At 44.7% G+C, this 25,382-nt stretch overlaps 1 protein-coding gene across 1 annotated transcript in view; it reads right to left on the bottom strand.

The window, feature by feature from the left end:
* Positions 1–827: 827 nt before the first annotated feature.
* Positions 828–25,382, bottom strand: part of CRAMP1 (cramped chromatin regulator homolog 1) — a 615,140-nt gene continuing 590,585 nt past the window's right edge. The window contains 1 exon segment of the mRNA XM_030211519.1: positions 828–2,434. Coding sequence (XP_030067379.1) covers positions 2,276–2,434 — 159 coding nt within the window. The 3' untranslated portion in view covers positions 828–2,275.

The raw sequence follows: 25,382 nt of genomic DNA on the forward strand, positions 1-25,382 counted from the left end.
GCTTCATTAGAATGTTGGAGGTGCGTTTTATATCGAGAGATACATTTTATATTTTATTTCTATGTTTTTTTTTAAACTAGTTAAGATACAATTATATTTAAATTGTGGTTTCTGTACTAGTCATCAAAAGTGATCCATGTATACCAGTTTATGATTGCAGACAGGGGTTTTAGCAATACTGTGTTTCTTTTTCCAAGATGTAAATGTGTTATTGGTGCTTATGTTCCTTTAGAAATTAGGCTTCTGGCCCTGACTGTGCCCAAATGCTACCAAACACATTTATACCTGCTCTGACTGTAAATGTGTGTTTAATCAAGCACTTCCTGTAACTTCATCCATTTCTGCCAAAACTATGCCCCTAGGAATTTCTACACATGGAATGTATATAAGTACATGGCATTTTGTCAATGCATGTTCCTATATACATTTATATACACAATTTTTATGAAATGCCCTTTTTGGCATGGAGAAAAGGGCTTACCATGTAGAAAAATCTTGTAAAATTACACCCATGGTTTGCTGAGCTCACATCTGCTCAAAAGATGAGATCCAGTTCACATGTGGCTTGTAGTGACAGACCTACTTTATATTACAAAAGCAGACTACATTTCCTTCTTTAAATTAAAAAAACAAAAAAACCAAACACCCCAAAATTCACATTTGTATTGGATCAACTTGTTTCCCTTGCATTATGAAAAGAAAATTTTGAATTATACTTCAGCTAACTAACCCCCCCACCACCACCTTTTTACAAAGCCGCACAGTAATGCCAACAAAGCCCATTCAGTTTGAATGGGCTCTGTCGGCATTACCACACCAGCAGCCACTAGCATGGCTTTGTAAAAGGGGGGGGGGGGGAGTTGTTTCAATGGCTGTCTCCATTTTAGTATACCATTTTATAGAGCTCTGTGTTAGACTGTAAGTACATTACAAATTATCCCATGAACTATTCATGAAAATAGCTGAAGCTTTCTACTCTACGTCTAAATAGCAAATTTTAACACCCAATGTGACTGTCTCTGGGAAAAGGTGACAGTCTCAGATTCAAAATGTTGAGAAAGGTTCATTTTTCATGTCATGGGTCCATAGACAGTCTGCAAAAGTTACATATCTGAATTCTGTAGCTTTTTGTTTTCACATAAAAGGATGGGGTTTGGACTGTTGTAAAATTGTTTGCTCTAACAGAATTAATTTAAACGTTATTTTTTGTTTCCAGTAATTTGGTCACTTTTTCCCAGAGAATGGTCCACATTAAACTGCCATTTGCTAAAATAAAGACAGAGCTTCACAAAACCTTTTAGTAAGGCTCCCAAAGGTTTCCTGTTTGTTAAAGCAGAATTAAACCCATTTAACAAAAGCTGGATAAAGTGAACTATGAGACTGCAGATGTAAAGCACTGTATATTATTCCACGGAGGAAATAACCAGAAAAATATACTGCTTCATAGTTTACGGTTTCAGCAAGGTTTTGAACTTTGTTCCTGGCCAATCTGCTGGGAAATATCAGTGAATCATGCAGGCCCGGAAGCTACCAAGTGGCTGTCAGCAGGGGGTGGTTACTACTATGGACAGAACAAAGTTCTAAGCGCATTCTAACTACCAACAAAAGTCTGAAAGATATTTCCTCCTAGAAAAGACCCTCAGGAAATTTTGTTTATAAAATAAGCTCCTTAGAGGTTGCAACAAAACAGTCATGTTATAAAATTCATTCCAGTGCGTGAAACTGTTCCAAATTGCAAGTCCTGAAATGCTGAGTCAGGTCAGCATTCTAACTGGCTGAACTTCCCAATGTAGTCTATGACTATAGTCCATAATATGGCCAAGAGATTGAAAAGACATTCTATAAAGATTGTAATATCCTCTCTTTTTCCCCACAAACTACGAACAGATCTACTGTAGTTCATGGTTGACCTCCATGGCCAAATATTGAGCTGAAAGGGATTTTTTTTTTGTTTCCTCACTTGTGAGTTGCCTCATATATCCAATTTACATAAGTGATGAGGTGATGCTACTCCACTGCTTTCCATAATACTGCTCTGTTACATTGTCCCCACTGTTCTGAACCTGCTATAGACCTGCAAACACTTCCTTTAGGCCTTGGAAGAAAAACAATCCTTTTTCTTACATGTGTGTGTGCAAGTGAAGGTGCTTTACGACTCTGGAAAACCAGTCATGTCTATAGCAACAAAATCCCATGCTCTGTTCTGAGATCCTCAGTAGTAAGCAGCTTCCATCCTTCTTTCCCTCCAGCATACTGGTCTTGGACCGTATTGTTCCTATGAAAGATCTCCAATGGGAGGGCCACCACTGCCTCCATCAAAAAGGATCTCCCTGCGGGAAGGTTCAGTGATTGAGAGCTCCTGTGCAAGGTCATTGAAGCGAGAGATGTAGTCAATACTATTCTCACTCATCATGCAGGCCAGCTGGGAATCCACCTGGAATCAGAGCAAGAACCAGTAAAGACTGTGTACTCCCTCCAGGTCTACATATACATGGCATGGTAATTCTACAGCTCAGACACTCCTTCTCTCACAGTACCTCAGGACAATTCAGTTTCCTGCCAATAAAAAGTTTAGTGCACATAGCAAGAAGGTATTCACATGCTAATGCTAACCTAGACATGAAACAGAAGTCAAAGATTACTATTTTTAGCCTTGGTTTAACAGAAGAGAAGCTTATCGATGGTAAAATGTCTGGTGTGTGTTGCACTTTGTGTTTGAAATGTGTGGGTGCTCTTTATAACTTTGATGGCTAGGCCTAGCTGTGCCAAACTGTGTGGAGGTAACATCTAACATTTCCATTTTTCAGTGCTGATGACTGATTGGGGGCAGGGAAGGGAAGATTTAGGATTACTTGTTAAATTTCCTTTCTTTGAATCTTACCAGGCCTGTCCAGATGAATATGATTTGCTTCCCTACCTGTAGATGAAGACAGAGAAAAACTTTCAAAGCTGACTCTCCTGCCCTATAAGGTTGGTGCAATTGAACCTCAAGTCCGTATTATAGTAACCAAGCCCTCCAACAATTCTAACCCCTGGGCTTCTAGACAAACAGTCTAACAAGGAACTTCAACAAGTGATACAAATGCTGAATCTACCATCCCAGGCTAATTAGTAGGCAACCATGCTTCAATAGTAAAAAAAAAAAAAAAAAAAGGGACCACTGTTACTTATATTCTTCTTGAAGAAGACCCCTTCCAAAGCCACCATCAGCTTGGATGGGTTCTGAAATGGTCTGAAACTCAAGGAAAGGAAATTCAAACAGCTCAGAAAACTGCAGCTTATCTCGTATGTAGAGCCCCTCGATTCACCAAGTCAGGTCCTCTTTTACTCAAAATGCATTGGCTTCCAATAAATGCAAGAGTTACCTTTAAACTATGTGTACGTGTTTATCAAATTTGATTTGGTCTTTTACCTGACTATATGCAATACTTGTTAGAATTACATAATGCTCATCTGACACTGAGAGACTATCTTCTTCATTTTCCATGTTGTAAAAATCTTCATTACAGATCTATTCACAATGAAAGCTTCGCACACCAAGCTACTAGGAAATGGGAAATGGAATTCTCTACCAAAGTCACTCAGATGTGTTACTGACTACTTGTAATTTCATAAATTGCTGAAAGCATTCTTATTTAGTGAATTCCTCGCTACTGTTGGTGATTGTTATTCTTTTAGTTAATTTATTTCAAAATGATTCATCTTACTGCTTGGATGTTTTTATCTATTATTGTTTTGTATTTTTGTTATAGTTCTCTTATTGTAATTTGCTTTATAAGTTTGATGTAAGCCACATTGAACCCAAACTTGTTTGGATAATGTGGGATACCAATGTCATAAAATCAGGTAAGGCTAAATTTCACATTCCTTATTACAGTCCAGATGAGTGGAACGTACTCAAGCTCCCTCACCTACACTGGGCAAAAGGAATCGCAAATGGCTCTGAGGACACTTTCACCAAAAGCAGGATCCTTCTTCAACTGCATGTCTAGTCTATTATCTTATGGGAAAGAGTACTGCAACATCCAGCTCACTGCTCTGCAAATCTGTTGGTGCCACTGACCAACATTCAGTCCAAGAAGCAACCTGGGTCTAGGCAGAGTGAGCCTGCAGCTCCTCTGGCACTGATTTCTTCTTGCACATGTAAGCCAAAGATATTGCTTTCTTAATCCATCACACAATGGACACCTTACACACAGCTTCTCTCTTTTTTGGTCCACCAACTGTGAACAGCCAATCTGTCTGTCAAAAAAGGGCTTTTGACTTCAAAGTACTACAATAGTACTCTACAAACATCCAAGGGATAAAGTTCCTTGTCTGTGAAAATCCTGTAAGGTTCAAGCAATACTGAGAAACAACTATCAGTATTTAAAAAAACAACAACAAATCAACAAAAACCCCCAAATATACTGGCTGTATGGTATTTTTTCCTCTGGAGAAAACCAGAAAAAGATCTTTGAAGGACAAGGCTTGCAATCAGAGATTCTTTGTGGTAAACATATTGCCACCAAAAGGCAGCTTTTATCATCAAATCCTTAGCAGTAGCAGTGCTGAGAAGCTCAAATGGTGCTGCTACCAAGGTCCTCAGCGCAAAATTAGGGTCCCATGGTAGAACCACAGGCCTAAAAGAAGGATTGATACACTTCACACCTTGCAGAAACTGTACAATATCTATATAAAGAGTTAAAGGCCTCCCTTGGACCTTTCTCCCTGAAGCAAGAGAACCGCCACCCAGAGATAATGGAATTCAGTGACAATCCTCTTTCCAAGTCCCCAAATCCTTAAGTTCTATACATACAATTATTGACTGTTCTTGATTCATGTACCTTCATTTATTACTGATATCTTCTCCAAACAGGGGAGAATTGCAGACTGGTTGGCCAATAGTGGCCTTAAATTCAGTCTTTCCTTGTCTTTCATGCACTGGTGGCGGTCAGATCAAGATAAGCAAGTCAGTAAAAATCCTGGGAGTTACCCTAGGTTGACTGCTGTATTTTGAATTTCATATTTCTAGTTAGTAAAACGACTATTATGCTTTAAAGTAAATACAATCTGTTAGGTTTGTGTTAAATAAAAAAAGCTTTACATATACTCTTTCTTGGCTTTATTAGTTGTTTGGATTACTGTAACCTGTTATACTAGGGTTTGAAATACTCACTTATTAGGAGAATGCAAATAATTAAGAACACTGCTATTGAACTACTCACAGGAGCTAAACGATTTGATCATGTGATTCCCCTTGCTTAGAGTTGAGTACAATTTTTAAAAATCATCTTTATCCCCCCCCTTCCTTTTACAAAGCCACCGCATGGTAATGCTGATACAGCCCATTCACTTTGAATGGGATGTGTTGGCATTACTAAACTGGCAGCCACTAGCATAGCTTTGTAAAAGGGTGAGGGGTATAAGAACAATATTTTTTTTGATACAGGTTATCCAGAATTCTTAGTCAATTCACTCAGGGGTCCTTTTAGTAAGCTGTGGTAAGTGCTAGCATGTGCTTACCGCAATTTAAAAGAACTTACCATGGGATGTGCTCAGGTGTCCTGTGGTAAGTTCCTAATCTGCATGCATAAACCACGCACTAAAATATTTGTAATTTTTCTGGGGTGGCAGAGAGTGGGCATTTCTACGCTAGCTGCATTACCTCATGTTAACTGATGGCACATGAGCCCTTATTGCCTACAAAATAGGTGTCAGTAAGTGCTCACATGCTGATTTTTTTAAATGGCTGTGTGTGGCCATTAATAGGGAAAATAGCAAATTGGCTATTGTCCAGCTGTGGTAAAAATGACCTTGGCACATGGGAAAAAGCTGTGTAAGGGCACGTTATGGCTACTTTCTATTGCAGCTTAGTAAAAGGACCCCTCAATTTCTTATACACTCTGAGGTTTCACAGCAAAATTTACTTGTAATACCTTGTCACTGAAGAATATTGTGTAGAGATTATGACCTTTTAGTGTTTTGGCTCCTTCTCTTTGGAACAGCCTAATGTTGGATCTCAGATTAGAATCATTTAAGGGATTTAAATATCAATTGAAGGCTTATTACTTGGGGAAGAAGTAATAAGAACTTTGGGTCATAACTCCATTTTCTGGTATTTCAGAGAACTGATCTTGGAGCTTATGATTATTTTGTAATAACCTAGGTCTCTACGGGGTTCATTTTCAAAGCACTTAAACTTACAAAGTTCCACAGGCTACTGTGGAACTTTGTAAGTCTAAGTGCTTTGAAAATACACCTATTTATGTGTTTTAATAGTTTTGCCCTTAAAAAATAATTGGAATTAGCTCACACCTTTTCAATAGTAACTCAAGACAAGTTACATTCAGGTACTTTAAATATTTCAATCTAATTCTATACCCAAGGCAATGGAGGGTTAAGTAACTTGCGTGAAATCACAGAGTGGCAGTGGGATTTGAACTCTGGTTTCTGTGAGTATCAGCCCACTATTCTAACCACTAGGATAGTCCTCTACTCTTTGATATAGTAACATAGTAAGCAACAGCAGATAAAGACCTGAATGGTCCATCCAGTCTGCCCAACAGTCACTGTCTGTAACTGTCCAGGTCAGTACCCAGTGCTACTGTCCTGACCAGCAGGACCTTCATTTTATTAGTTCCTTCCTTTTACATTTTATTAGTTTCTTTTTTGTTTTATTTTACATGTCCCTTTCAAATTTATTTACTGTAAACCACTTAAAGGCAAATTCTATAAGGTGTGTCTAAAGTTAGCGGCAATAACATGCACTAATGTGACTCGCTAAGCAAAAAGGTATCAAAAGTGTGGTTACAAATAACAGAGATAAAGGCTATAAAAGTTTGAAGGGGCAACGTCCATTTTTGAAAGTTTTGTGTACTATAAGACTAGAAGAATGGGACTGCAATTTTTTTTCACAACTTTGATGTTTCATGTTCTGCAGCCTAAAAACTGCAGGTACCTAAAGTGAGGAATGTGATTTCTGGGGTTAATTGCTTGTTTTCTAGTTTTTTAAAAGACATAATTAGTCCATACCCGAAGCTGACATTTTGCTGGATTATGCAGTTGATATCCCTCTATCGTATACGTAGGCCACATATCCCAATTTAGGTACCTTTTCGCTCAGCAGGTCATATTTATACAATAATAGCACTTATGCGCGTGATTGGCACTAATGATTGGCAGTTATGCACCATAAGCGCTAACCGCTTTTCTATAAAATGTGTGCTTATGTCCCTTAATGCATATTAACGTGGGCAGAACATGGGTATTTCGCCTAGCGATGCATACAACGTATACAATAATATAAATTGTGTGCATGACATGGGGTATTTAGGCATGCCTACTTACACCTGCCACTGAGTTTGACATAAGTGGCTGCGCCATTGCTGTCTACACTTGTATTGTATGACAGCTTAGGCATACCTAACCACCATTATAGAACTGATGCTAAAAGCAGTTGTTTGTGGTGCCTAATTTACCTTAGCTTCTATTAAGAAATGCAGTATATCACCTACTGAAGCTCTCATAGGGGGGGCACAAACTGCTCTTCAAACACTTCCCATTCTCTCATGGGTCAGAAATGCGGACTTTCTTCTAGTCTTTGGTAGGACAGAAATCACTGCCGCTGTTTAATCTCTTCTGCAGTCTTCTCTTCTCAATAGCCAGGCTGTAAAAGTATGGAGCTGGGTTATCTGGCAATCCACGGGCATTGGGACCAATTCATAGCTATAATACTTGGATGGTCTGCTGCCTTTTGTATCACTCTTAGGAGCGGCCATAGTGGCAAAATATACAGAAGACATTTTGATGGCCACAGCAGAGACCAAGGCATCCATTCTCTCAGAGCTCCATTCCCATTGCCGGCTGAAAGAGATGCCTGCATTAGTGTTCTGGTTGGTAGCCAAATCTATCTGAGGCAACCCCTACCTTTGCACTACTCTGGCAGCCTTATCCAATAGTTCCCATTGCATGGGGTCCACTGTGTGGTGGCTTAAGAGGTTGACCTGTATATTGTCTACCCCAACTATATCAGCCACTGAGATGGCTGACAGGAGGCTCTAGGCAACACAAGCAAAACCGAGGCCTCCTAAGCTGTCAATGTACTCAGTGTGCCCCATTTCTTTTTCATGTATTCCAATACACACTCACATTGTTTGATAAGACTTCTCAGCTTTTCCCTGAATCAAGGACAGCTTCATGGAGCAGCTGGTACAGGAACCGACGAGAGAAGGAAAAATTCTACGCCTAGTCCTTAGTGGAGCGCATGATCTGGTGCGGAAGGTAATGGTGCTGGGGCCGCTTGATAACAGTGATCATAATATGATCGGATTTGATATTAGCTTTGAAGTAAGTATACATAGGAGATCAAATACGTTAGTGTTTAACTTTAAAAAAGGAGACTATGACAAAATGAGAAGAACGGTGAAAAGAAAACTTAGAGGAGCGACTGCGAGGGTCAAAAATTTACATCAGGTGTGGATGCTGTTCAAAAACACCATCCTGGAAGTCCAGGCCAAATATATTCCGCGTATTAAAAAAGGAGGACGGAAGACCAAACGACAGCCGGCGTGGTTAAATAGTGAGGTGAAGGAAGCTATTAGAGCTAAAAGAAAATCCTTCAAAAAATGGAAGACGACTAAAAATAATAAGAAATGGCATAAGGAATGTCAAGTCAAATGCAAAGTGTTGATAAGGAAAGCTAAGAGGGACTTTGAAAAAAAGATTGCGTTGGAGGCAAAAACACATAGTAAAATTTTTTTTAGGTATATTAAAAGCAGGAAGCCGGCAAAAGAATCAGTTGGACCGCTAGATGACCGAGGAGTAAAAGGGGCGATCAGGGAAGACAAAGCCGTAGCGGAGAGATTAAATGAATTCTTTGCTTCGGTCTTCACAGAGGAAGATTTGGGTGGGATACCGGTGCCGGAAATGGTATTCGAAGCTGAGTCGGAGAAACTAAATGAATTCTCTGTAAACCTGGAGGATGTAATGGGGCAGTTCTACAAACTGAAGAGTAGCAAATCTCCTGGACCAGATGGTATTCATCCCAGAGTACTGATAGAACTGAAAAATGAGCTTGCGGAGCAATTGTTAGAAATATGTAATTTATCCTTAAAATCGAGTGTGGTACCGGAAGATTGAAGGGTGGCCAATGTAACGACGATTTTTAAAAAAGATTCCAGAGGAGATCCAGGAAATTATGGACCGGTGAGACTGACGTCGGTGCTGGGCAAAATGGTAGAGACTATTATTAAGAACAAAATTACAGAGCATATTCAAAAGCATGGATTAATGAGACATGCAAGGTTCCACGTTAGGAGTTACAGACCAAGAAAGGGATCTGGGTGTCGTCGTCGATAATACACTGAAACCTTCTGCTCAGTGTGCTGCTGCGGCTCGGAAAGCGAATAGAATGTTGGGTATTATTAGGAAAGGTATGGAAAACAGGTGTGAGGATGTTATAATGCCATTATATTGCTCCATGGTGCGACCGCACCTTGAGTATTGTGTTCAATTCTGGTCGCCCCATCTCAAGAAAGATATAGTGGAATTGGAAAAGGTGCAGCGAAGGGCGACTAAAATGATAGCGGGGATGGGACGACTTCCCTATGAAGAAAGACTAAGGAGGCTAGGGCTTTTCAGCTTGGAGAAGAGACAGTTGAGGGGAGACATGATAGAGGTATATAAAATAATGAGTGGAGTGGAACAGGTAGATGTGAAGCGTCTGTTCACGCTTTCCAAAAATACTAGGACTAGGGGGCATGCAATGAAACTACAGTGTAGTAAATTTAAAACAAATCGGAGAAAATTTTTCTTCACCCGATGCGTAATTAAACTCTGGAATTCGTTGCCAGAGAACGTGGTGAAGGCGGTTAGCTTGGCAGAGTTTAAAAGGGGTTAGACGGTTTCCTAAAGGACAAGTCCATAAACCGCTACTAAATGGACTTGGCAAAAATCCACAATTCCGGGAATAACATGTATAGAATGTTTGTACGTTTGGGAAGCTTGCCAGGTGCCCTTGGCCTGGATTGGCCGCTGTCGTGGACAGGATGCTGGGCTCAATGGACCCTTGGTCTTTTCCCAGTGTGGCATTACTTATGTACTTATGGATTTAGTGAAGGGAAATCTTGCCTCACCAATCTACTACATTTCTTTGAAGAGGTGAACAAACATGTGGATAAAGGGGAGCCGGTTGATATTGTGTATCTGGATTTTCAGAAGGCATTTGACAAAGTACCTCATGAAAGACTCCAGAGGAAATTGGAGAGTCAAGGGATAGGAGGTAGTGTTCTATTGTGGATTAAAAACTGGTTAAAAGATAGAAAACAGAGAGTAGGGCTAAATGGTCAGTATTCTCAATGGAGAAGGGTAGTTAGTGGGGTTCCCCAGGGCTCTGTGCTGGGACCGCTGCTTTTTAACAAATTTATAAATGACCTAGAGATGGGAGTAACTAGTGAAGTAATTAAATTTGCTGATGACACAAAGTTATTCAAAGTCGTTAAATTGCGGGAGGATTGTGAAAAATTACAAGCGGACCTTACAAGACTAGGAGACTGGGTGTCTAAATGGCAGATGACGTTTAATGTGAGCAAGTGCAAAGTGATGCATGTGGGAAAGAGGAACCTGAATTATAGCTATGTCATGCAAGGTTCCATGTTAGGAGTTACGGACCATGAAAGGGATCTAGGTGTCGTCATTGATGATACGTTGAAACCTTCTGCGGCTAAGAAAGCAAACAGAATGTTAGGTATTATTAGGAAAGGAATGGAAAACAAAAATGAGGATGTTATAATGCCTTTGTATCGCTCCATGGTGTGACCACACCTCGAATATTGTGTTCAATTCTGGTCACCGCATCTCAAAAAAGATATGGTAAAATTATGTATCATACCTGATAATTTTCTTTCCATTAATCATAGCTGATCAATCCATAGACTGGTGGGTTGTGTCCATCTACCAGCAGGTGGAGATAGAGAGCAATCCTTTTGCCTCCCTATATGTGGTCATGTGCTGCCGGAAACTCCTCAGTATGTCGATATCCAAGCTCCATCCGCAGGACTCAGCACTTAGAGAATTACACCCACAAAGGGACACTCTGCCCAGCTCACCACCGCCGAAACGGGGGAGGGGAATTAACCCAGCTCATCCCCACACAAGTGGGGGAGGGGAATCCGTCCAGCTCATCCCCGCGGAGCGGGGGAGGGACACCACCCCGCCGATGCGGGGGGATCTGGCTTATCCTGCAACCGCAACCGCGGGAGGAGCTGACTGACCCTAACACCGCCGAAGCGGGAGGGGTACAAAGCTGCCCTACTGCCGCACGAAGTGGGAGGGAACGCCGGCAGAATTTAAGTCTCAATCCAGCCCCGTAAAACGGAGGGGAGAGGAATGCAGCAGCTCACTGTAACACAAATTCGTCTCAACTCTTGAAGAATCCATTGAAAAACTTGAACACGAAGTCCTCCTGAACAGGAACTGAAGACTAAACTTGAACCTGAAATGCAACCAGAATATAAACAATACAGATATCTGGGAGGGACTATGGATTGATCAGCTATGATTAATGGAAAGAAAATTATCAGGTATGATACATAATTTTACCTTCCATATCATCATGCTGATCAATCCATAGACTGGTGGGATGTACCGAAGCAGTACTCACCCAGGGCGGGACATAGAAATCACTGACCGCAACACTGAAGCTCCAAACTGGGCCTCCGCCCGAGCAGCCACAGTCAAGCGGTAATGCCTGGAGAAGGTATGGGCCGATGCCCAAGTTGCCGCCTTGCAAATCTCTTCCAAGGAGACGGACCCGGCCTCTGCCATCGAGGCCGCCTGAGCTCTAGTGGAGTGAGCCTTCAGCTGGATAGGCGGCATCTTCCCCGCGGCCACATAAGCCGCTGCAATGGCTTCCTTGACCCATCTTGCCACTGTAGGCTTAGCAGCCTGCAGACCTTTACGAGGACCTGCAAACAGGACAAACAGATGATCCGACTTCCGGAAATCATTGGTCACTTCCAAGTATCTGATGATGACTCGTCTCACATCCAGATATTTGAGAGCAGAGTATTCCTCTGGGTAGTCCTCCCTACGAAAGGAAGGGAGACAGAGCTGCTGATTCACATGAAAGCGAGAAACAATCTTGGGCAGGAAGGAAGGCACTGTGCGAATAGACACTCCTGCCTCCGTGAACTGCAGAAAGGGCTCTCGACATGAGAGTGCCTGGAGCTCGGAAACTCTTCTGGCTGAAGAGATAGCCACCAAAAAGACTGCTTTCAACGTCAGGTCTTTCAGAGATGCCCTTGACAAGGGTTCAAAAGGCGGCTTCTGCAAGGCTCTTAGCACCAGGTTGAGATTCCACGCAGGCACCACTGAGTGCAGAGGAGGGCGCAGGTGATTAACTCCCTTGAGAAAGCGCACCACATCTGGCTGCGAAGCCAGGGAAGCATCCTTTAGGCGGCCCCTGAAGCAAGCCAGAGCCGCTACCTGGACTTTAAGGGAACTGAGCGACAGGCCTTTCTCCAGACCTACTTGCAGGAACGCCAACACTGAAGAAATTGGAGCAGTGAAGGGAGAAAGTGAGCCTGCTTCACACCACGCTGCAAAGATACGCCAAACCCTGGCGTAAGCAGTAGAAGTAGAGCGCTTCCTCGCTCTCAGCATAGTGGCGATGACCTTGTCTGAGAAGCCCTTCTTTCTCAGACGCTGCCGCTCAATAGCCAGGCCGTAAGACCAAAGGGGGAGGGATCCTCCATCACCACGGGACCCTGATGCAACAGGCCCTGCTCCACTGGCAGCCGCAGAGGATCGTCCACTGAGAGCCTGATCAAGTCCGCATACCAGGGACGTCTGGGCCAGTCCGGACCCACCAGGATTATCCGGCCCGGATGCTTTGCCACCCGGTCTAGCACCCTGCCCAACATGGGCCAGGGCGGGAACACATAGAGAAGCTCCTGTGTCGGCCACTGTTGGAGAAGAGCATCTACTCCCAGGGATCGAGGGTCCCGTCCTCTGCTGAAAAAGCGCGGCACTTGGCAATTGGCCGATGACGCCATCAGATCTAGGCTCGGCTGGCCCCAGCGCTTTGTGATGTCCAAGAACGCCTGAGCAGATAGCTGCCACTCTCCGGGATCCAAGGTATGGCGACTGAGAAAGTCCGCCTTGACATTCATGACTCCGGCAATGTGGGCCGCTGACAGCTGTTCCAGGTTCGCTTCCGCCCACTGGCATAGATTCATGGCCTCCTTGGCTAGAGGGGCGCTCTTGGTACCTCCCTGGTGGTTGACATAGGCCACAGCCGTGGCATTGTCCGACAGGACCTGTACTGGCTTCAACGCCAGTACCGGGATGAACTCCAAAAGCGCCAACCGAATGGCTCTGAGTTCCAGGAGGTTGATAGACCACTTTGCCTCTGCAGGAGACCAGAGCCCCTGCGCTGTCCTTCCCAAGTAGTGGGCTCCCCAGCCCGACAAAGAGGCGTCCGTCATGACGACAATCCACTCCGAGGTCACCAGAGGCATTCCTGCAGACAACTTGTCTGTCTGCAGCCACCAGCTCAGCGCCTTGCGCACTGCTGGGTCCAAGGGAAGGCGCACAGCATAATCCTCCGACATCGGAGTCCAGCGCTGCAGCAGAGAGTGTTGTAGTGGTCTCATATGAGCCCTGGCCCAGGGCACTACTTCCATCGTGGCCGTCATAGAGCCCAACAGCTGCACATAGTCCCAAGCCCAAAGAGAAGAGGCTACTAGGAACTGGTCCACTTGAGCCTGAAGTTTGACAATCCGATTGTCTGGCAGGAACACTCTGCCCACTTGGGTGTCGAATCGAACTCCCAGATACTCCAGGGACTGAGTCGGGCGCAGCTGGCTCTTCTCCCAGTTGATGATCCACCCCAGGGAGCTCAAAAGAGCAACCACCCGGTCCACAGCTTTGCCGCACTCTGCATAAGAGGGGGCTCGGATCAACCAGTCGTCCAGATAAGGATGGACTTGTACTCCTTCCTTTCGCAGGAAGGCCGCGATGACCACCATTACTTTGGAGAAGGTCCACGGAGCAGTAGCCAACCCGAAAGGGAGGGCTCTGAACTGGAAGTGTCGGCCCAGGACTGCAAAACGCAGAAAGCGTTGATGAGGAGGCCAGATGGGAATATGCAGGTACGCTTCCTTGATGTCCAAGGAAGCCAAGAACTCTCCTGCCTTCACTGCCGCTATAACAGAGCGGAGAGTCTCCATGCGAAAGTGCCGCACTTTCAAGGCCCGATTGACCCCTTTGAGGTCGAGGATAGGCCGGACAGAACCTCCTTTCTTTGGTATCACAAAGTAAATGGAGTAACGTCCCTTGCCAATCTGATTTTCTGGCACCGGAACGACCGCACCCAGGCGTATCAGGTTGTCCAAGGTCTGCTGCACTGCCACAGCTTTGACCGGAGACTTGCAGGGAGAGAGTACAAACCCGTCTCTTAAGGGTCAGCAAAACTCTAACTTGTAGCCGTCTCTGATGACTTCCAGAACCCAAGCGTCTGAAGTTACCCTGGTCCACTCGCCCAGAAACGAGGACAGGCGTCCTCCAATCTGCACTGGGCCATGGACCAGGGCCCCGTCATTGGGTACGAGACCCTGGGGGAGGACCGGAGGGCATACCTCCGGGACGGTGGTCTCTGCGAAAGGAATGCTGCTTGGGGGAGAAGTTCCTTTTGAAGGAAGAGGGGGCAGAGGAGCCCGACTTGCCCGGGCGGTACCGACGGGCTTCCTGAAACCGTCCTCTGGAGATCCCGGGGCGAGCACTGGCCCGAGCCCTGACCTCTGGTAACCTCTTGCCCTTAGACGTGCCGAGATCGGTCACGATTTTGTCCAGCTCGACCCCAAAGAGCAGCTTGCCTTTAAAAGGCAACTTAGCCAGGCGGGACTTAGAGGCGTGGTCCGCAGACCAATGTTTCAGCCAAAGCCAGCGCCGCGCAGAGACTGTCTGAGCCATACCTTTAGCCGAGGCTCTCAAGACATCATACAGTAAGTCTGCCAAATAAGCCAAGCCCGATTCCAGGGCCGGCCAGTCAGCCCTCAAGGAAGGATCCGAGGGGGAAGCCCGCTGCACCATCGTCAGGCACGCCCTGGCCACATAGGAGCCGCAAACTGAGGCCTGCAAACTTAAGGCAGCCGCCTCGAAGGACGACCTTAAAGCCGCTTCCAATCTTCTGTCTTGGGCGTCCTTTAGGGCCGTGCCACCTTCCACCGGCAACGCCGTTTTCTTAGTCACCGCAGTGATTAAAGAATCCACGGTAGGCCACAGATAGGCCTCACGTTCACTCACAGCCAAAGGATAGAGGCGGGACATAGCCCTAGCCACTTTAAGGCTCGTTTCCGGGACATCCCATTGAGCCGCAATTAAGGTGTGCATGGCATCATGCACGTGGAAGGTTCTAGGCGGGCGCTTCGTCCCCAGCATAATGGCAGAGCCAACAGGGGCTGAGGGAGAGACGTCCTCTGGCGAGGAAATCTTCAAAATGCTCATGGCCTGCAGTAACAGGTTGGGCAAATCCTCTGAGCGAAAGATCCGCGCTGCAGAGGGGTCATCCGCTCCATTCGAGCGGGAATCCGTCTCCTCCAAGGAATCCCCAAAGGATCGTTGGGAGAACTCAGATACGCTGCCCTCATCTACATCAGAGGAAACAGCGTCCTTTAAGGCCTGGGAATCCACCCGAGGGCGTTTACTTCCGGGGGCCTCAACCCCGTTATCGAACAAGGGAGAAGGGGCAGCGTTTTGCATAAGGAAGGCCTGATGCAGCAGCAAAATAAACTCGGGGGAGAAACCCCCCCGACTGTGTATTTCAGCAGCCTGGGCCACAGCCCTAGACGCACCCTCAACCGGCGCTCGCAAGAGCGGGGGAGCAACATGCTGCGCATCCAAGATGGCGTCCGGCACGACACTCCGCGAAGGAGCCGCGCGGGAAGAACGGCACTTAACTTTAGCCGCTTTTTTGCCGTCGCTCAAATCAAGGGCAGCCATGGCATGAACGTCTCCCAGCTCAAGGGCGGCCCAAGAAGAAGCCGTCCGAGCAGAGTGGCCGGCCAAGATGGCGGAGGCGAGCAGCGGGGGATGGGCGTTTATGGCGGGAAAAACCGCCGCGCCGGAGGAAGACCCGGGACACTGACCGGCCTCCAAACTGACACCCAACAAGGGCGAATCAGACTTTAAAACCCCCGCATCCCCGCTAGAAGCGCACACGCGGTCCGGGGAGCGATTCTTCGCGCCCTCGCCCTCCGACGCCATAGGCCACGCGGAGATCAATCGGGGAACCCCCTGCCCGCTATAAAAAGGTAAAAATTACCTGCTTCTCGCTCCGAGCTGTAACGACCTGGTGTCCCAGTGAGTAGCTGCAATAAACGTTTAAATAAACGTCGAAATAAACGCCCTTAAGGACGTCCAAAAATTTTTTTTTTTTTTTTAACGGAGCCAGCGGGAGGGGGGAGAAAAGGAGGGACCTGGCGCCACCAGGTTTGCACTTGCTCAAGAAGAGCCCTCAACCCCAGGTACTCAACAAAACCTAAAGATTAGGCTTGGAGACCTAGCCAGAGCTGCTGCTGTGTGTGACCACCACCTGCTGAGATAGAGAACATACTGGGGAGTTTCCGGCAGCACATGACCACATATAGGGAGGCAAAAGGATTGCTCTCTATCTCCACCTGCTGGTAGATGGACACAACCCACCAGTCTAAGGATTGATCAGCATGATGATATGGAAAGTGGAATTAGAAAAGGTGCAGAGAAGGGTGATGAAAATGATAAAGGGGATGGGACAACTTCCCTATGTGGAAAGGCTAAAGCGGCTAGGGCTCTTCAGCTTGAAGAAAAGGCGGCTGAGGGGAGATATGATAGAGGTCTATAAAATAATGGGTGGAGTTGAACGGGTAGATGTGAAGTGTCTGTCCACGCTTTCCAATAATACTAGGACTATGGGGCATGCAATGAAGCTACAATGTAGTAAATTTTTTTTTTTTTTAATATTTATTTATAGTTTTAACATTTTGAAACACAGTACACAACTGTATATTAATTCTGTAGATACATGGCTTCAAAAAACAGCATAAAGATTTCAAACATCATTTAAAAACATCAGCTGAACTATTATACACCTCTGCTTAGATTAACCATGTCCCCCTCCCTTTAAACCCTCCCACCCCCCGTCATACTGGGTGTGTAACAGGTCTTATATAGCAGTAGTTGCTTTCCATCTAATATATGGATCCCATATTTTATGGTAATGTATAATTCGACCATTTCTCATGGCTGTAAGTTTTGACATCAGTTGTCAAGCTGAGGCAATGACCAATTTGCCTGCCACAAAAAGCTGAGTGGCAAAGCTGTGTGTGAGTTTTTTGATCCCTGGAGGTTTAAAGTGAAGCAGACAGCTCTCCACCCCCATGGGATACATCTGATTCGTCACTTCACACAGGAAACCCACCACCTCGATCCAAAACATTTGAGCATGTCTACAGGCCCACCACACATGAAACATATCCCCTTTTATCTCACACTGCCTCCAACAGTTACCAGAGCCCTTCAATGTAGTAAATTTAAAACGAATGGGAGAAACTTTTTCTTCACTCGTGTAATTAAACTCTGGAATTCGTTGCCAGAGAATGTAGTAAAGGCGGTTAGCTTAGCAGAGTTTAAAAAAGGTTTGGGCGGCTTCCTAAAGGAAAAGTCCATAGACCGTTTTTAAATGGGGAAAATCCACTATTTCTGGGATAAGCAGTATAAAATGATTTGTACATTTTTGGGATCTTATCGGGTATTTGTGACTTGGATTGGCCACTGTTGGAAACAGGATGCTGGGCTTGATGGACCTTTGGTCTTTCCTAGTATGGCAATAGTGGGGACCACCAAGAAAGTACTACTCTCTAAAATGGTTGCATGTGGGCCTGAGTACATGGCACCATCATGGATTACAGAACCTGAACATAAAAGCCATATACTGGGTGACCCAATCACTCCCAATGTCTTTATCTGCTGGTAAAGTTTGCCAGTCCTTCCTGGATTGACATACCTTGCTTTTTCTGGTATTCTAATTATGTCCTAGTATTCCACATACTGGGATGGAACCAGATGACTCTTGGATACATTCACCCCATAATCCAAGAGTGTGAGGGTCTGGAGCACCCTGTCCATGGGCTAACATACTTGTGACACAATTTGATATGATGAGCCAACATGTCTTCTCTGTGTAGATACGCTACTACAGCCACCATCATTACAGAGAAGGTTCTCAGAACTACTACTACTTATCACTTCTATAGCGCTACAAGGCATACGCAGCGCTGTACACTATACACATAAAGACAATCCCTGCTCAAAGAGCTTACAATCTAAATAAGACAGGTAACAGACAGAACAATTAAGAGGTAAGGGGAATTAAAGAGGAGGGGATAAAAGGTACAGGCAAGTAAGCAGTAGTTAGGACTCAAAAGCAGCGTCAAAGAGGTGGGCTTTTAGCTTGGACTTGAAGACGGCCAAAGACGGGGCTAGACGTACATCCTTGTGAAGTCTATTCTAGGCGTGTGGTGCAGCGAGATAGAAGGAACAGAGTCTGGAATTAGCAGTAGAGGAGAAGGGGACAGACAAGAGTGATTTGTCAACAGAACGGAGTGCCTGAGGGGGGGGGGGGGGGGGGGTATCAGAACAGTAGTAAACTGATAAGGCATGGCTAAGACTCAACCTGAGAAACCTCTGATACTCAGTCCTAAATCAGAATGTGTGGATAAGCTTTCATCTGGTTGAATAAGTTGAGAAACTCCCACCACCTGCAATAATAACCGAGTGCAGTCTCTATATGGAAGTGTGAGATCAGAAGGAAATGGACGACCCTTTCAAGATCCAGTATGAGCAGGAACCATGTCCTCCCTTTTTTGGCATGACAAAATAGAGTATCTATCCCATTTTTGCTCCTCACACTATGCCAGTCTGACTACCTCCAGGCCCAACAGCTGCTCCAAATTTGAATCTCTGGCCCAGAGAAGCCTGCAGAGTTTTCCATTACGCTTTTTATTACTATCACATGGTCCATCCCAGTCTTTCATGTACCCATGGATAGAACCACAGTACTACCATTGTTCGATTCTCAGTCTCGTACTGCTGTGCGCACGTGTGTGTGGGTGTGTCAGTGTGTGAGAATCAAGCGCTAGAGAGGCACTCTTATTGTTGGCCACTTTGCAGCACTTCACTGAAGCTTTTGGCTGCTTCACCCCCCCCCCCCCCCCCCAACCATGGCCAGCTTAACCATTAGGCAGACTAAGCAGCTGTGCTTGACAGTTACAAAAACCTTAAGTATACACTTTTACCTGTAGAGGAATAGTAATAGCCCGATTATCTGGGTACATATCCATTTACCTAAGTAAATAGCTTTTGGCAGAATCAAGTGGTGACCCGGCAGTAAGTAGACTCACTCTGGTGCTACTCCCTCAACAATCCTCTAAATAGCAGTTTTATTTAACTCCCTTCTCAGCTCCATAGCAGACAGTCTTACTGAAACCAGTGGGGAATCTGGAGTTATGTTTTACAGGGGTGAGGAAGCACAGGTTACGAGGGAGAACGTCTCATGAGTCTGGGCCTGACTGGAGCGAAGGGTATGCTGACTGTGGAATGGTTGCAAAGAGAGGGGCCAAGGGCCGCACAGAATTAGAAACCAAGGCGAGTAACTGCATGAGTGCTAAATCATGCTGATAAAGTGCAGCTCCAAGGTATCTGAGGAGGCATGGTTGTTGCTTTTTGAAGATCTTTCGGCATAAGTCACAGTGCAGTGCAGTGTGCTTACTCCATATTGCTTGTAGCTGTTATCAGAAAGGCATTTGCTAGCAGATATGTTACAAGACTGTTTATGTATTTCATGAAAAACTTTAAAATAAATAATTTAAAAAAAAAGGCATTTGCTTATCACTCTAGTACCCAGCAAGTGTCCAGATGTATCACTAGAGGCTGGTTAAGGTCTAAATGAAGGTGGACGAGCTGAAGGTTTTTCTGCAAGGACTCAGCAATGGCCAGCCAGTGCGGCAGGGAGTGGAGAATTAAAGTGCCTCACCTTGCAAGTAGACTGGAGTTGGACAGAATTATGAGTTCATGAAGTCACCCCATCAATATGGAGGCCAGGTTACATATCTATCAGTTATTCTCTTGGATGAGAATGAGAATGTGCTAGTTTTTCATTGTGTGTCACGCTGGAGGTGGGACATTTTGTTGGATGACCTCACCTCCCTGGCCCAGGATTTATATCTCCTCAGATTCTTGGAATTGTCTGGTATTTTTGCATTGAGCAAGGGACAGAGAGCATGAGGTGATGCACGGAGGAAGCTGTACTCAAGACTATACAGAAGGTTGTGCAGCTGTGAAGTATTGAGGTGTACATCATAGGGGTTACACATCCTTGGGCCAATGCGATTGAAGGCGGAGGCGGAGAAGTACAGCAATGGTGTTGTTTTCCAGCAACTATTGCCTGATGGACTGCTGAAGACTAAGGGGACACCCCCAGTTAGAAAACTTACAGTTAACCTTTAAATATATATAAACTAAGACTGTGACTGGTTCACTATAGTTGCTGGTTAGGGGGAGGAAGCTTTCTTAAACACTATTAATGTGTTTTGCATTCGAGAAGAGGGGGAGATGACAAGGGCTGGAGGAATGCAGTGGGAGACTGGAGGGCTCCGTGGATGTAGTTGGGAGGGCGTGGGACAAAGGGCATTTGAAGAGGAAGAATTCCTAGGGGCAAAGGGGCTGGGGAGGATGGGGAGTTGGGGGAGAGTGATCTTGCTCAACTGTCAGCAAGCTTTATCCCAAGCAGTTCTTTGGTGCTTTTATGTTTTAGTTTTAATTTAACTTGTCTATGAATGATTATTTTATGTATATTTTTCTGTAAGCAGTTTAGTCCTAGGTGGGATATAAAATTAAAAAATAAATACTAGGCTATAATCTATTTAGGAAGGATAGAGATGGTCATAAAGGTGGAGGCGTAGCTCTGTATGTGAGAAACGATATTGGAGCAAATGAAATGACAGGGGCCTGGGGAAAGGAAGAAGCGATATGGATCACCTTAAAAAGAGATGATGGAACCTTTGTTCACATAGGTGTTGTCTACAGACCTCCAACACAATCGGAGGCACTAGATAAAGATCTGATTACAGATATCCAAAAGTTGGGAGAGAAAAGAGAGGTGCTGTTGCTGGGAAATTTCAATCTGCCGGATGCGGATTGGAAAGTTCCATCTGCAGAATTGGAAAGAAGTAGAGAGATCATGGATGCTTTTCAAAGTGCTCTGCTCAGAGAAATGGTGATGGAACCCATAAGGGAGGAAGCAACGCTGGATCTGGTGCTCACAAATGGGGAAAGTGTGCCAAATGTCAGTGGGAACCTAACTAGGCAGCAGTGACCATCAAACAGTTTGGTTTGATATAACAGCCGAAGTGGAGGGCAGGCACTCAAAACTCAAAGCATGCTAACTTTAGTAAAATGGGGGAATACCTGAGGAAGGAGCTGATGGGCTTGGAGGACATATGAGAAGTGTAAGGGCAGTGGTCCAGACTGAAAGAAGCTATAAATATGGCTACAAACCTTTATATAATGACAGAAAATAAAAACAAGAGAAAAAGGAAACTGATATGGTTCTCCAAGCAAGTGGCTAAGAAAATAAAGGCTAAAGAGTTGGCATTCATGAAATACATAAAAACTCAAGAAGAGGAACAAAGAGAGGAATAACGGATGAAACTGAAAGAGATTTCACAGAAGAAAATCCTAGAGAAGGGCCATGATTGACTGGCAAAAGTACATATGAGAATGGAGCGGATATAGCACCATTCACAGAAAAGAGCGTTTATAAACAACTTGAAAATCTAAAGGTGGACAAAACCATGGGACTGGACGGTGTAGGTTAGTTTATCACAGGTAATAAATTATCTGCGTCCAAGATTACCCGAACAGAACTATCTGCACGCAAAATACTCTGTACTCGGTCTAAGGGAGGGAACCTTGGATTGGAACCTAGCCAATTACTTCCGAGAGAGAAGAACGCAACTGAAAAAGCAGGCTGAAATATATATTAGTTTTTATTATAGATGTATATGAAAAGCTATACAAAATAGAAACTCTGGCAAAGCTTTAGCTGAATACAAAAATACTGGCTGATAAAATTACAAACTATACGTCACACTACACTCTGATTCTTACTGTTACTACATGAATCACACCACTGATTGGTAATGGTACAACTATGTTATGAGGTAGTATGGTTATTAGCAGCTTATCTCCTGATCACAGTATGACTATACCCAGTCTTTTGCTCACGTAATTACCACCCACTAGCCCCAGACTAATAGGAAATAAATCACCGTGTCTCTCACCAGACTGACCTCCGTGGCAGTCCCTTGGGAAGTGGCACAGGATACTTCACAGACTCAAGCTGAGATTGCAGTGAGTCTTTGTCAGAGCTAGGTCCGGTACTCTGCAGCAGACAGAGAAGGCACAGGTCACTCCTTGCAGGTAGCTGAACCACACGGTACTTTTCTCCAGATACACAGTTCAAGATGGTGGACCTTCTCAGGTCTCTCTGGTCTTCTTTCCACCTCCATCTTCTTCCAAGGATTCCGACTAACTGATTTCTCCTTGTTCCCGCTTTCCCCAGTACCTCTCGGTTCGGTGACTGCAGGAACCCCATCTGTAACCTCCTCAGCTCACTGCATGGCAAGAAGGGTCCGTTGTTCTTGACCTTCAAGTTGTTATATTGTGGTATGCATTTTCTGTTTCACCCGGCCTGCTGGATGCCATGTCTCACTCCCTTTCAGCTTCTCAGGGAGATAAAGGGGGGCTGGTTTGCCCACAGCATGTCCTTGGATGTTACTTGACTGCTAGTGATTTTCCAGAAAGCTGAATTAGCTAAATCACTGCTGTGCAGGTCATAGGTTGCAGACGCCATCTTGATGTCATAGGATTATGCAGGCCAAGACCAGCAAGGTGAGACACACAGGGAAATACCCCTACAATGGGATCCATCCCAGGATATTGAGGGAGCTCAGACAGGTTCTGGTGGGTCCTCTTAAAGATTTGTTTAATAAATTCCAGAAGACGGGGGTTCCGTGGGATTGGAGAAGAGCGGATATGGTCCCTCTTCACAAAAGAGGTGACAGAGAAGACGCTGGAAACTACAGAATGGTAAGCCTCACTTCGGTTATTGGAAAAGTAATGGAAGTGATGCTGATGGAAAGGATAGTGAATTTCCTGGAATCCAATAAGTTACAAGATCCGAGACAACATGGTTATACCAAAGGTAGATTGTGCCAAACAAATCTCATTGAATTTTTTGACTGGGTGACCAGAGATTTGAATCAAGGACGTGCGATAAATGTAATCTATTTAGATTTCAGCAAAGCATTTGACACGGTTCCTCACAGGAGGCTCTTGAATAAAACTTGACAGGCTGAAGACAGGACCCAGCGTGGTGACTTTGGATTAGAAACTGGTTGACAGACAGACGCCAGGGGGTGGTGGTTAATGGAATTCACTCGGAGGAGGGAAAGGTGAGTAGTGGAGTGCCTCAAGGATTGGTGCTGGGGCCAATTCTGTTCAATATATTTGTTAGTGACATTGCCGAAGGGCTAGAAGGTAAAGTTTGCCTTTTTGCAGATACCACCAAGATTTGTAACAGAGTGGACACCCCGAAGGGAGTGGAAAACATGAAAAAGGATCTGCAGAAGCTAGAAGAATGGTCTAATGTTTGGCAATTAAAATTCAATGCAAAGAAGTGCAAAGTGATGCACTTAGGGAGTAGAAATCCAAGGGAGACATATGTGTTAGGTGGTGAGAGTCTGATATGCACAGACAGGGAGAGGGATCTTGGAGTAGTAGTATCTGAGGATCCAAAGGTGACTAAACAGTGTGACAAGGCGGTGGCTGTAGCCAGAAGGATGCTAGGCTGTATAGAGAGAGGTGTAGCTAGATGAAAGGAGGCGTTGATGCCCCTGTACCTGGAGTATTGTGTTCACTTTTGGAGGCCGTACCTTGCTAAGGATGTAAAACAACTTGAAGTGGTTCAAAGAAAAGCTACAAAAATGGTATGGGATTTGCGTTACAAGACGTATGAGGAGAGACTTGCTGACCTGAACATGTATACCCTGGAGGAAAGGAGAAACAGGAGTGATATGATACAGATGCTCAAATATTTGAAAGGTATTAAGGGAAGGTGGTAGAACTAGAGGACATGAATTGAGGTTGAAGGGGGGCAGACTCAGGAAAAATGTCAGGAAGCATTTTTTCACGGAGAGAGTGGTAGATATTGGAATGCCCTCCTGAGAGAGGCTAAAATTCACAGTAACAACTTTTTCAGATAAATAAGAAGCTGAAAGCCTGCGAGGAATCCGTAGGACCATTACATCATGAAGGAGCAAAAGTGGCACTTAGGGAGGACAAGGCCATAGTGGAGAAACTGAATGAATTCTTTGCTTCGGTCTTTGTGTGTAAGAGATCTGCCTGTACTGGAAATGGTTTTCAAGGGTGATGATGTGGAGGAAATTAAAGAAATCTCGGTGAACCTGGAAGAAATACTGAGCCAAATCAACAAATTGAAGAGTAGTAAATCACCTGGACTGGATGGCATACATCCAAGGGTACTTCAAGAACTCAAAGCATGAAATTGCTGATCTGCTGTTAATAATATGTAATCTGTTGTTAAAATCATCCGTAGTACTGGAAGATTGGAGGGTAGCCAATGTGACATCAATTTTTAATAAGGGTTCTGGGGGTGATCTGGGAAATTACAGACTGGTAAGTCTGATGTTACTGCCGGGCAAAATAGTGGAAAATGTTATAAAGAATAAAATTATGCAACACATAGACAAGCATCGTTTAATGGGACATAGACAGCACGGGTTCAGCCAAGGAAGTCTTGCCTCACTAATTTGCTTAATTTCTTTGAAGGCATGAATAAACATGTGGATAAAGGTCAGCTGGTTGATGTATTATAATCTAGATTTTCAGAAAGCTTTTGACAAAGATCTTCATGAGAGACTCCTGAGAAAATTGAAGAGTCATGGGATAGGAGGCAATGTTCTGGGGTGGATTAGGAATTGGTTATTGGACAGAAACAGAGAGTAGGGTTAAATGGTCATTTCTCTCAATGGAGGAGGGTGAACAGTGAAGTGCAGCAGGGATCTGTTCTGGGACTGGTGCTAATTAGCATATTTACGAATCTGGAAATTGGAATGACAAATAAGGTGATTAAATTCGCAGATGACACAAAACTATTCAAAGTTGTTAAAACACATACGGACTGTGAAATATTGCAGGACAACCTTAGCAAACTGGAAGACTGGGCATCCAAATGGCAGATGAAATTTAATGTGGACAAACGCAAAGTGATTCACATTGGAAAG

Source organism: Microcaecilia unicolor, chromosome 8, assembly GCF_901765095.1.
Source record: "Microcaecilia unicolor chromosome 8, aMicUni1.1, whole genome shotgun sequence".
Taxonomy (NCBI): Eukaryota; Metazoa; Chordata; class Amphibia; order Gymnophiona; family Siphonopidae; genus Microcaecilia; species Microcaecilia unicolor.